Source organism: Clinocottus analis, unplaced genomic scaffold (assembly GCF_023055335.1).
Source record: "Clinocottus analis isolate CAN_PGR_092001 unplaced genomic scaffold, fCliAna1.0.p SCAF_5, whole genome shotgun sequence".
In the NCBI taxonomy this organism is placed as follows: Eukaryota; Metazoa; Chordata; class Actinopteri; order Perciformes; family Cottidae; genus Clinocottus; species Clinocottus analis.
This window is the reverse complement of record NW_027176207.1, coordinates 9,383,124-9,395,182: the sequence shown is the minus strand read 5'-3', so window position 1 is coordinate 9,395,182 and position 12,059 is coordinate 9,383,124. Positions and strand designations below refer to the sequence as shown.

General features: G+C 38.3%; 2 protein-coding genes across 4 annotated transcripts; both read right to left on the bottom strand.

Annotated features, from left to right (window-relative positions):
- Window positions 1-1,087: 1,087 nt before the first annotated feature.
- Window positions 1,088-6,316, bottom strand: snx12 (sorting nexin 12). The gene is made up of 5 exons (XM_068601029.1): window positions 5,949-6,316; window positions 4,734-4,829; window positions 4,255-4,379; window positions 3,755-3,845; window positions 1,088-2,745 (listed from the first exon to the last, which is right to left on the bottom strand). Exons 1-5 carry the CDS (start codon window positions 6,111-6,113, stop codon window positions 2,740-2,742), a joined length of 483 nt encoding a protein of 160 aa, XP_068457130.1. The 5' UTR covers window positions 6,114-6,316; the 3' UTR covers window positions 1,088-2,739.
- A 137-nt stretch (window positions 6,317-6,453) lies between these two features.
- Window positions 6,454-11,256, bottom strand: LOC137802607 (cytokine receptor common subunit gamma-like). 3 transcript variants are annotated; one of them, XM_068600601.1, is made up of 8 exons: window positions 11,161-11,256; window positions 10,384-10,478; window positions 9,806-9,981; window positions 9,393-9,526; window positions 9,113-9,278; window positions 8,801-8,906; window positions 8,398-8,458; window positions 6,454-8,269 (listed from the first exon to the last, which is right to left on the bottom strand). In XM_068600601.1, the coding sequence occupies exons 2-8, from the start codon at window positions 10,446-10,448 to the stop codon at window positions 8,072-8,074; spliced, it is 906 nt and encodes a 301-aa protein (XP_068456702.1). In that variant the 5' UTR covers window positions 10,449-10,478; window positions 11,161-11,256; the 3' UTR covers window positions 6,454-8,071. The 3 variants fall into 3 exon arrangements, with proteins under 3 accessions (XP_068456702.1, XP_068456701.1, XP_068456703.1); XM_068600600.1 differs by having other exon boundaries at window positions 10,388-10,478; window positions 11,161-11,250; XM_068600602.1 differs by lacking the exon at window positions 11,161-11,256 and having other exon boundaries at window positions 10,384-10,870.
- Between the last annotated feature and the right edge of the window lie 803 nt (window positions 11,257-12,059).

Below are 12,059 nucleotides of genomic sequence, written 5' to 3'. Positions count from 1 at the left end.
CGGTGCAGCACATGACAAGATCCATTGAGATATATTTAAGAAAAAGTCTTAGTAGCTTCTTCTAAAAGTAACTAAACTTCACCGAAACTAAATATATATATATATATATAACTAAAAGGGCTGTAGATGTGTCATGTAACCGTCGGCAATAATTACCGGTATAAATATATAATGAATATTGACTAATATTACTATAATGAATAATGCTACTCTGACCCATCACCGCCTGCCATCATGAACCCAGATCTGATGTATTCAGGGTCATATATCCTCACTTCATTTTAGGAGCATTTAATGGCACAGATTGTCTGCCATTTCACTCTTTTGTGATAACATCTTGTCACTTTATCCAAGGGAACCTAGCCAGCTATCAGAGAAAACGCATTTGTCTCTGCCTGAAATTGGACTTTTTACTTATGGGAATTCTTGAGCTAATTTAGATATGAATCTAACGAATCTATATGATGTTAACACTACCGTATATTTTAAGATAAGAGATGAGATAGTCTGCAGTGGGGAAATTGCAGGATTTCAGCAGCAAGAGATAGTATTAATAAGAAACAAGTAATACATATTTAAAAAAAAAAAACAGTATTGAATCTAACGAATCTAATCATTTAGTAGTACCTCTGGTCGAGTGTTGTGAATAGCTGGCTTAACCAATAGTACATGTTCAGTACAGGTTGTTCTGGAGAGGGATTTAAGGGGGTTTTAAGCCAAAGGGAGTGTTCAAAATATATTCATTATTAATGTGGGGAACACCTGTGTTTAACAAAGAAAAACACGACCCATTCTCACCACACTAGTCATTTCCATATCTCTTACTTACCAGCCCAAAAGTAAACACTCTAGTTTGACAGTTTCAAGTAAAATCATTTTGTCAAGTGGTAAAATTTCTGCCCTAGGGATTTCAACCTCATCATGCTCTTTTCCTATTTCTGTGTTAAATGAAATCCTTTGCCAATCTGCCGTCATTCATCCAGCTCGCGTGACTCTGATTCCTCTCACGGCTTCTCAGTGCGACACTAAATCAGACTGGATTCTGTTTCTCCTCTTTAAAACTGAAAAGACACATGTAGACATGAAACAGCAGGCAGCAGGGAATTTAATTGGAGGACAGAATTAACAAGGAAGTTCCTCGTCACCAATAGTGGAACTGCAAAGATAACATGTATTAATACACCTCACAATAAAAAAAAGAAGAAAGAAAAGTGCAGAATAAAGCCTAAATAAAGTAAATGCAGAATAAAGCCTTATTTCAGATCATTAAACCAGATGCTGATTACGCCTTTAAACAATGAAATATTGTTCATATAATGAACCTCTTGTCACAGTGCTTAGATATGGTTTTTTACCCAACTTAACATTCCCAATAGCCGATTTGACAACACACAGCCAGAGTGTAGGCATGATAACGTAACAGCAGACTTAAAACAATTAATCATGAATCAACCCAGTCTAAGAGCATGTTCAGAACATAAAACTCTTGGGAAATATGACAAAATGTCACTGTCTTTTTCATGATGCTACATGTTGCTCGACTTTGGAGGGCTATTGTCAACATCACATCTCTGCTAGCAAAGGAAGAAATTAATCAAAGCAGGAAATTACCCTCATTTTAAACTTGATCAAAGCAATTTAAAAAGACATTCAGAAAACATAATCAATTATCAAAAAAAAATATATTTATATAGCTATGACAAAAAGGTTATATGGAAACATGTTTTTTTCACCTATTACTGAATGAAAAATAATGTACATATTGTATGTGGAATGACTGAATAAAGACACAACATCAAACAATTTATACATTGGATCTCTTAGTTTTATCCAGGAGCAATAGTTGTGTTTTTCCAACACTGTTGATACTTATCAGTTCTGACATTTCCACCAGCTATATAATGACGTGATGTCGAAATAAATGTACATGGGGCAGGTGCAGCAGTCTGTATTGTCTTTGCAATAAGAGAGAGAAAGAGACAGACATGAGAAATAATAGAGACATGTTCAAGCTTATATGGATTTGGTCACTGCTGTGTCAATCTCAAAATCTACTGATGCACGGACTAATGTAATGGCACGACATTGTAATACTATTCACAGAAGAAATATTACACATATCCATGTCTGTAGAATTAAGAGAAATAAAGATCTGAGTCGTCAGACTGAACAATAAGATGGTGATTACAGGCATGTAATGGAAATGCAGGGTGACACAGACAGATATATTGCAGAGAAAGCATGCAAATGTTGCCATTCAATGATTAGTGCGGTTGTCAATGTATCAGGATTAGTTTGAGAGATGTTTCACAAAGCTCGTCAGTGGTGATGTACAGTACTTATCCCCAGGAAACAATAGTTCACATAACTCAAAACACTAGTAGTGGCTTCATACTGGTGGAGTGATAAACTTCTGTAAGCAAGTTTTGAAGAAACAGCTGAATCACTCTTGTACGCTCATTACCAATAAAATCCTTTCAACTGCAAATGAGATTTGACATTAATTTGTTTCCTGCTTGATAATGACTAAGGCAAAACTGGCTTGCAGAACAGCCTTCCCTTTGCGGAACAGAGTGACAGCTTGAAGTCAGATCTCGGTCATAGTTTATAAATGATATTCTAACTGTTCTACTTAAGTTTTTGTGAACTATCGCCTTTGGTCTTTACAGTGCCCATGCAGCCACCTTTAACTTCCAGAAAGCTCTTGAGACAGGATCAAATAAAGCAAACTTACTTCATTCATACCTAAAAAAAACAAAGAACAAAACAGGATCAGAACTTGCATTTACAGGCTGTATGTATGTTGCACATTAGTGCCACATTTAGACATTATTCACATTGTGAACAATCATGAATACACAACACTTTTTAGGGAAAGACGGAATGTATCAAACACAACTTTAAGTCTGAAAATTGTGATTGAGTGACAAAACTTCACGGTATAATCCCTAATACTACGAGGTGCTTTCCATATGCCATGTTCACACTAAAAACAACTTTTTTGCTTTTATGTGGTTAATTCGCTTTTTCGCAACGAGTTGCAGCGAAAAAGGGCGCGGCACATAGCCTCACTAGCTAACCTAAACTGACCCGGTCACGTTCCTGTAAAACAGTTTTCTTTTCCGTTATTGACCATTAACAACTATTTCTGCGTTACACTTGTTGTGGAAATACCACAAATGTCGGAACATCAAACACCCCCGTGTCTGGGTTCATAATATTATCCCTAGTTGCACACAGCTCCGACTCCTCCAGGAACTACGTCTGAACAAAGCCGCCACCAGCGCTCCCTCGGGCGGACCGGCAGCAGTTGAATTCTGCTACAGCAGGACGGCGGTGACGGCGGGAGGAGCTTCTCCACGGTGATTGGCTTTCGCAACTCAGCGTCCGGTGAATTTTTCGCCAGAGTTGAAATAGTTCAACTCTGGCAAAAAGGCCAAAAAGCGAATGAGCGAAAAAGCAAATATTCACAACGCTTTTTCGCGTCATTTGCGCCGCCCGGCAAAACATTTGCTTTTCCACAACCATTCGTGTCCGTGCATTGACTTCACAAGTACTCGCGCAAATATTTTGCCACTCTTTCGGTGTGAACACACCATTATGGTGAGTTTACAAAAAAAAATATACAGCGGAGATTGTTTAAATCACTACGTTGGGTAAAATATAGTTAATATGAATTACATAATGGAATACAGATACAGACAGACAAGAAAAAGCCCCCCATCTCCCTTAGTAACCCTAGTTAGTCTCATACTTTTCCAGGAATGTAGTGGCGGTCAATGCTTTCGTCTTGCAGAAACATGTGAAGACAGCGCTCGTTCTGGGCCAAGGGATGACCTGCAATTCTGCAGAAACATAGACACAAAACGGTCAATATACAAAATGTAATTGTTTTAAGTGTGTTTCATGGAGACTAGTGAGACAGAATTGTAGATTAGTTAGTTGACGCTCAAAAATGGATTAGGTTAAGTCTTGTGTTGGGCTGGACATTTTGAGCATTTACTAACTTTACTAATTTACTAAAATGTGAATTTCAGTTTCGATCAACACATTTTGTGGCGAGAGATTTTACAGAATACCAGCATTAAGACAAGCTTCATAATAGAATCATCCCATACAATCAATTATTGTAGGTCTTTTGTCAACAAGCCATTATTTTCCACGTGAACACATGTTAGGTGAAAAATACATTTGAATATTTACATCTGAGAACACAAAGTGTGTTCATTGTAATTCAGGGCCGAATTTACTGACCTGTTGATGAACTGCTCGAGACCCGATCGCCGCTCCTCAACAAAGGACTCGTCAAAAAGGCCCCCATCGCCGCGGAATGGCAACTGTCTCTTCAGGGCTTTGCCCGGCAGAGATGGTACTACAATCTGAAATAGGAAAAATGACAAACATGCACCAAAATACTGTAAAAAATCAAAATTGCAGAAAGCTACATTAATATATTTGAGATCCAGCTAAGTAATACACTTATTTTGAATGGAACCGCAGAGTCATGTAAGCAAATTCAACACATTAAACAAGGAAGACAGCACAAAACTTCACCATCAATGCAGAAAAAGAAAAAACTACATCCTAATCCTACTCTTTACTTTAATCTATAAATGGGATATTTTCCTACCTAACAACATAAACGTTCTCACTTTTTAGATCATTGTAACTACCAGTTTCCAACAGCCAGCCCGCGTACCTGATTAGACTGCAACACATAATTGCACACTCACCTTACTGTCTCTTTCCAGCTCAATCTTTAACCACTCAAAGTCACTGTATCTTCTTCTCACACACGATTCCTTCAGTTTGAATATGGGAAGGTTTGTCTAAAAAGAGAAGTAGAATTAGAATGAGTGTGTGTGCGATTCATTCATTTTCAGTAATTATGTCTCACTGCTTCCATGGTTATTGGTTATAGTGAACCCTTTGCATGACTTTCACTGTTGTCAGTAAGTGGAGTGTAAAAAAACATACGTTGAACATAGACTGGTCTGTTTTGTTTAAGTGTGTCTGTTGTATTTGGATATGCAAGTTGATAAATCAGTTAACCCAACCTCTGATCCAAGAAACTGTCACATGGTGTAATTAACCTGCATGCCTATGTGAATGAATTACAAAATGTCCTCATTTACATTACAATAGACATATTCTAATAAAAGTCACTACAATTTGACGTTGTAGTAAAAAAAAAAAAGAAAAAAGAAAGAAGTCACAATGATGACACGCTAGCATCTGCTTCCTGGAAATACTTTCTTTTACATTTAGCAGTGTCAGCAATTTTGTAACTCACACTTACGAGATCAACTCTTGATTTCTTTCGGAAGAAGTAAAACTCACTGCCGATACTCCTCTTACCATAGGGTTACCTAGCTAATAACTACGGTTATCGTTAGCATGAGAATAACGCCCGATAAACACAACTTATTTTGAAAAACAAACTTTCCTGAATGGCATATATCCCGATTCTATGAAACTTCCGACATTTCCCCAGCATTTCTCTTTTCGATGTGTTTGTTAGTAACGTTATTTTACATGTCTACGTGTAACGTGAACAGTTAGCTTAACGTGACTTTTCTCACGTTCACAGGACAGAAGTAACATGTTTAAAGTATGTGTGTTAATTTTGTCGTTATCGTCGACCCTGTCACGGTTGGTCGGCAGATATAAAACAGTCCTGGGTGTGTTCACGAAACTTCTTTCTACAGCCTCGATCACTAAGTTACACCTCAAAGGCTTTCGCAGGCCCCGCACAATCCCCGGTCCTTGATTTTTACTGGAGCGCCATCTTGACCTCCTTCCAGGAGCCAACCGTCAACGTCACAGCCCGGTCGCTGGGTCGACGTGCTAACTAGCTCGCAACAATCCTGTATTTGTTAGCTAGCGTGGCGAATAAAAGCCACCACTGCACCACCGGGTGTGTATTGACTTGTGGGTTGAACACCTACCCGCATGCGGACTTCATAATTTGTGTAACGGTTCCGTCCAACTCCTACGGTCTGTGGATCACTGACGTCTATCTCCAGGTAATTGCTGGGGGGGCCGTACGCGTCCGTCAGGTCCTGGGGCTTGGAATTCAACCGGCGAGTGTCGGCCACCGCAGGGTCTGTCATTGTGTCGGGTGGGGTTTTTTGGACGACCAACGGCGAATCAAACCAACTAAATGCACGGCGATATCTTAAATTTCATCTGAAGACATCAATTGATAGCGATAGCTGTTCGGTTCAGCTAGGGAAGTAGCGTTAGCTGACTCGTTCTGCTCTCTTCTTGCGGGGGCCACTTGCCCTGCGCCTTCCCGTCATGAATCAGAAAAATGCGTAGACTCGTTTCCTTACTCCGGAACTCTCTCGACACGCCCTCTAGTGGACAGTGAGAGAACTGTGCAGGGCAGGACGAAGTAGGCTGCTCTTATATTGCTCATTGCAGTAGTCCAGCAGAAATGGAGACGTGAGGGTGTATTTATTGAACAAAACAGATCATGACAGAAAGCCTGAGTAGTAGACTAGATGTAGGACACAAACCATACAATGCAAATCTTAGGTTACACTCAAAAAGTACGTGCAAAGATAGTATATGTAACTTGCACATTAATAGGATTATGAAATTGAAGACGCTCAGTTGAAACTATCGTTATATAGGCCTAGTATGCAACCATCTTGTTATAATGTTGTGTTGCCACTTTCTAATGAGCCATTGTTTACTGCAAGGTTTAACAACATAGGCTTTTCTCATGGATGATGAGTTATTCACTTATGTTGTATTTACTAATTTCAAGGCCCTAATAAGAACACATTTTAGGTTGCCAGTTTGTAAAAACTCACATAGGCTAACATGTATCCTTCAAAATGTTATAAAGGCCATTATAAATACAATCATCCAATAATAGACACTTAAAGGGGTTTCACTTTCAAATACCATCAAGTCTGCATTTAATAAGTCAATACAAAGGCTATTTACGATATGAAATTCAGTATTTAAATTGTAAACTGTAAAACAAACAACTGTAAATTGTAAAAAAAAACAAACAATGATTTTGTGTTGTCAGTGTAAAGAGAGTCACATAAGAGCAATACTATTTAAAACTTGGCATTGAGTATATGAAGTTGGTATCACATTCCTAGTGCAGTCTATTTAGGGACTTCGGCATATGGATGTGTTTCATTACATAACGTCTTATAAAAAGTTAAATATATGAAAATAATACACACATAGCGATGCACATCAAAACCATATTGCTTAGCTCAATTTAGGCAGAAGAATAAAACTCAGATTTCAGATATAGAAACAAATACCCGACTGAAGCAAAACGTGAAGTGACGTCAGTGATTTGATCATTTTATCATCCTGTAAGTGTCCCCTGGAAGGAAGTCCGCTCTGCTGATACAGAAGCTCATTTAATGATTGTTAGTATGGCTTTTCCCCCCTCCTCCTCCTGTGCTGAAGTTACATTCATGGTATCATCATGGTGAAGCTGGGTTTTTGTTTTTAAGAAACATGGTACAAAAATGACACACTGATGAAGTTCAGTCATGTGAAATATGTGTCTCTAATAATAAAGTTTATTTTTTAGGAATAACTGTGTTGACTGTTACTGTTAACTGACATGCTTTAAATCAGGGATTATAGGAAGTTAGAGGAAGTAGAAGTTCTCTAATGCCATTTTCTTCTGATATGTGAGAGGAACTTAGATGAGTTCTCCTGTGAGGTGAAATGCACAGACCTCTCATGAAGAAAGAGAAAACTCTGCTGTACAGTAAATATTGTCGCCTCAAAATGGCTGACAAGTACTTGATGTATATGTATATACCCTGAGGCACGTTTTCAAGAGGAACCTTTGAACTGTGTATCACAAATTAAAAGTGATGCATAAATGAAGTGGTTCAGAGTGTTTTTCTTTTTCTTTTTTTTTACGATAACTGCTGCATTAGGTTGTTGGCAATCAGAAACAATAATTGCTTTAATTTCTCAATTGCTTAAGTTCCTCAAACTGATTTTTGTTTGCTTCTCATGAGGGGATCAAAACATTCTTTACCAATTGTCTGATCTTTGCAGTATTTTTTCACTGAGCCTCCTAAACAGAAACCATCTCCTCCTCAGTCGAGACTGTGGAGGTGGAGGAGGAGCAGGAGGTGGACAGGTCCGATTCGTTCACAGGGATGGAGCAGTCCTCGCTGTCGGACTGGGAGATATGGCAGTACTCCCGGACAAGACAGGGACGCTCATTGTAGTTAAAACTCCCTTTCAGGCCTTTGGGGAATTGAAACCAGTCCTTTAAAGAAGAGAAGGGATGTATGACTTGTTTCGATTGTTGTCTTGTATATGTCTTTCAATGACCACAGTGTGTTGGTCTATAGTTTTATTAACTTCTAAATAAAAACATCTCTGGATGCTACTCACCTCGATGTTGTGAAGTTTCGGAGATGGCTTTGGAACCACAGGGATGAAGATGATTCTGATTCTGTACGGGAGGTTTTGGCTCATTTTCACTCACATGATACAATTTTATTACATTACTTTTGTAAAAAAAAGACACTGAACACAAATCCCCTTCCATGTCAAATGATAGAAAGTGCATTACCAAATGTGAATTTCATTTTGTCATCACTTATACATACTGTTGTTCTGAACAACTAACCCTTTTACAGCGCTATAACAATTTAACCATTTTATTAGGTAAATATTGTAGAGTATTTAATCAAATTAATAAGAAAACTGAGGAAACAAGTATGCACATTGGTGGTACTCTGTAGTACCCTGTAGTCCTAAAACTACCATAATTTAAACATGACAAGAGACCCACCTCTCATGGTGCAGCAGCATCATGACCAGTAGGATGAGGATGAAAGCGCCCCCCGCGTACAGCACCGGGGTCCACACAGACATCGGACTGGTCTTTTGATTGATGTCTGTGAGGGAGAGAGAGATGTGGATTGTTCTTGTTTCATAATGTACCTTCGCCTTGAGCGAAAATACAAAGTTATATCATATGCGTGTGTTTGTGATATCCCACGTTGTTAACTGATGGATTTATTTGATTATGCCATTATTTCAGCTACTGTGAGCTACTTTATATTGACCTTGTCCCCCTGTTTTAAATGATTTATTTTTTTACGTGTGCTGTTGTTGGATCCCCAGACCACAGGCTCGCTCCAGTTACTCCAGAAAGAAGACTTTCCACAGGCATCCCCAAATCTGCTCCTCACTTGCATCTCATAGCGGGAACTGTTGGAGGGCAAGTTGATGCAGTAATTCTGCTCCCCAATACGAACCTGATAAGTCTGTGCACAGTAAGATGGAGTTAAGAAAAGAGATGGGCAAACTGAAGACAATATAACAAAGCGAGGAATGAAAACGAAGGACGGGAGATTTTTCTTATTCTTCAAACTGCGTACCGCCCAATTCCTGTTGTTGACCCTGTATCGAACCTCACTCTCCACACAGCTATGCTTTATCTGGCTCCAGTTGAGCCACAGGTTGGAGTCAGATCCATTCGTCACAGTCACGTTAGTTGGTGGATTTAACTTAACTGGAGACACAGATACAAACTATTAAATGGTACAGAATACACAATGTGATGACAAGGTGCTCAGGCAGCCAATATATTTTGGCTCTTTTTTATTTCATTTAATTCCATTCATTTTCTCTCCTGCTTTTATAAATAACAGCATTGTTTTTCCTTCCCTAAAAGAAGAGTATGGGTTTGTGTTACAGTTCTGCTGCACCCATCAAATATAACTTTTTCTCATTCTTTAATTGATTTACCATATTGAATATTACCTCACCATGTTGAGTTGAATAAGCATACCTTTTGTTTTAAGATGATGCTCCATCTGAGATGTCTGGTTGCCATTCACCAGCTTGGTGTTAAATATGAGGAACCTCTGGTTGTCCTTAAAGGGCAGGTTGCATCCAGTGTTCGTATTGTTCTCGGACAAATAGGTGGGGCACTCATTAAATTCTTTACTTTTTCCCGTCTGGAACCTGTTGAGAAATCACAATTTAGACATTGACATATCAAGCAAAGTGTGGTGGTTAGGTTTGTTGGAGTGACTTTCTACTTTTGCATACCATGACTCATATTTATCAAACTTCTAGGTACATTAGATAAATGATAAATAATTAATTTGTAAGAGTTCCACACTTACAAATTCAAACCATGTTCGTGCATGGAAAGGGATTGCACCCCAGATAAATGCACGAATAGAAAAAGTGCTATAACATGCTTTCAGAAGTTTATAGCACATGAAAAAACACCCTGTTTTAAAGAATGTGTTTCTCTTTCATCTTTCATTTAAGTCCAACATTTTAATCTTTGCAGTTTGATCAATTCAGACGACGAAGCAAAATGTGTTTTCATTTTTGAGAGTTGCTGTCACTAATTACAAACCAGCCGTAGAAGGTGTAATTGACTTCTGGAGCCCTCTGCTTATTCCAGGAACAGTGGACATATTTCAGATGCACCACCAAACAATCTACATCTGTCAGAGAAACACGTGGGTTGAGACAATGATGAGCAGAAACCCAAAATCATAGGGTTACACACTCATAACCTACTCAAACTGCACACACACACACACACACTCTCTCTCTCTCTCTCTCTCTCTCTCTCTCTCTCTCTCTCTCTCTCTCTCTCTCTCTCTCTCTCTCTCTCTCTCTCTTTTTATCTCTCTCTGTCACACACACACACACACACACACACACACACACACACACACACACACACACACAATGAGGAAATGGAAGCACACAATGACGTCAACTGGAATTTACACCGAATGTGCTTGATCAAGGAAATGAAGCTTTACCATAAACTGACATTTTAATTCATTTGACAAAAGAAATTATTGATTATTTACGAAATGAAGATCTGTTCTCATATTTTCTATATTTTCTTCATGTTGTGCTGTCCTGACTGTTCTAAATTATTTTTAGGAATGTTATAAAAAAAATATGGTCATTCATACTATTAATCTTTTTATTATCATTTTCATGCTCAATGTAAAATTGAAACAATAAAAATAGCTTTTCATTATGTTTGCCATATTGATTATATCAGAAGCCCTTCAAATCCAGTAACTGCTCAGGTACTTCCAAAAAGATATATTTTATTTACTATTATTATTCCACTATAGTTAAATTCTGGATTTGAAATGTTCTTACCAGGCGGTTCTCTGGCAAACACAAGTCCTGTCAGACAGAGAAGCAGAAGCAGCCTCGTTGGCATCGTGTCACACAGAAACAGGATACTCTCCGCATCTGCGTCCGTCTACTTCTGCATCGCAGTGTCGATGTGCTGCTCATAACCTGACGTTTTGTTTCCTGTCAGCGGAAGCTGTGTACTTTTTAGGTTATAGATGGTTATGTTGGTTATGTTATATAGGTTATGTTGTATGGCTGGAGTGTAAAGAAACACAGAGATTATTTGAAATAAATTATAGTATACAGGGCAACTATACAGACTACAATAATCCCAATACAAGTATTTATGACAGTTGTATAAGAGGTTTGTACTTTTTCTCCAAAAAAAAGTTTAGCTAAGTGTTTGAAAAGTGGACACATTTTTGATTGCTGCATTGCTGCTGTAGTAAGTGACCAGCAGAGCAACTTGAAGCTCATCGTATTTTTGAAAACCATATCTGTCAAAATGCAAACGTCCGCAGTAGCAATTTGCTAAAGAGGTAAAATGGCAATTGCATTGTGCAATCACAGAACACAGATTCATACTTAAAAAATGTAAAATTGAATTTCAAGTGATTTTTAGTTTATTAGCTGTATTATTATTTTTAAAGCTGTTCAAAAGTGTACACATCAGACACACAATACTCTAAATAAACACTTCTGTGTTACTGGCCAAACATAGGTTTTGACTTACAGTTACTAAATGTGCTAGATAGGAAACTTGCTGCTTCTGACCATGACGACAGGAGGAAAAAGGGAGCAGGTTGCTAGAAGGATGGTGGAGGCAGAAATCTAAGAGGTTAATACCTCAAAACCTGGAGGAGAGTGTTGAATACAGTGAGATGACATGGAAGTAAGGTAGCAATTACTAATTATACCAC

Coding starts and splice junctions, on each gene's coding strand:
- snx12 (XM_068601029.1), bottom strand. CDS start 6,113: ATGACAGACCCTGCGGTGGCCGACACTCGCCGGTTGAATTCCAAGCCC. Junction 4,830..5,948: donor ATTATGAAGTCCGCATGCGG/GTAGGTGTTCAA, acceptor TTCTCTTTTTAG/ACAAACCTTCCCATATTCAA. Junction 3,846..4,254: donor CTCGAGCAGTTCATCAACAG/GTCAGTAAATTC, acceptor ATGTTTCTGCAG/AATTGCAGGTCATCCCTTGG.
- LOC137802607 (XM_068600600.1), bottom strand. CDS start 11,224: ATGCCAACGAGGCTGCTTCTGCTTCTCTGTCTGACAGGACTTGTGTTT. Junction 10,479..11,160: donor GTTTGCCAGAGAACCGCCTG/GTAAGAACATTT, acceptor TTTCTCTGACAG/ATGTAGATTGTTTGGTGGTG. Junction 8,270..8,397: donor CGAAACTTCACAACATCGAG/GTGAGTAGCATC, acceptor TCTTCTTTAAAG/GACTGGTTTCAATTCCCCAA.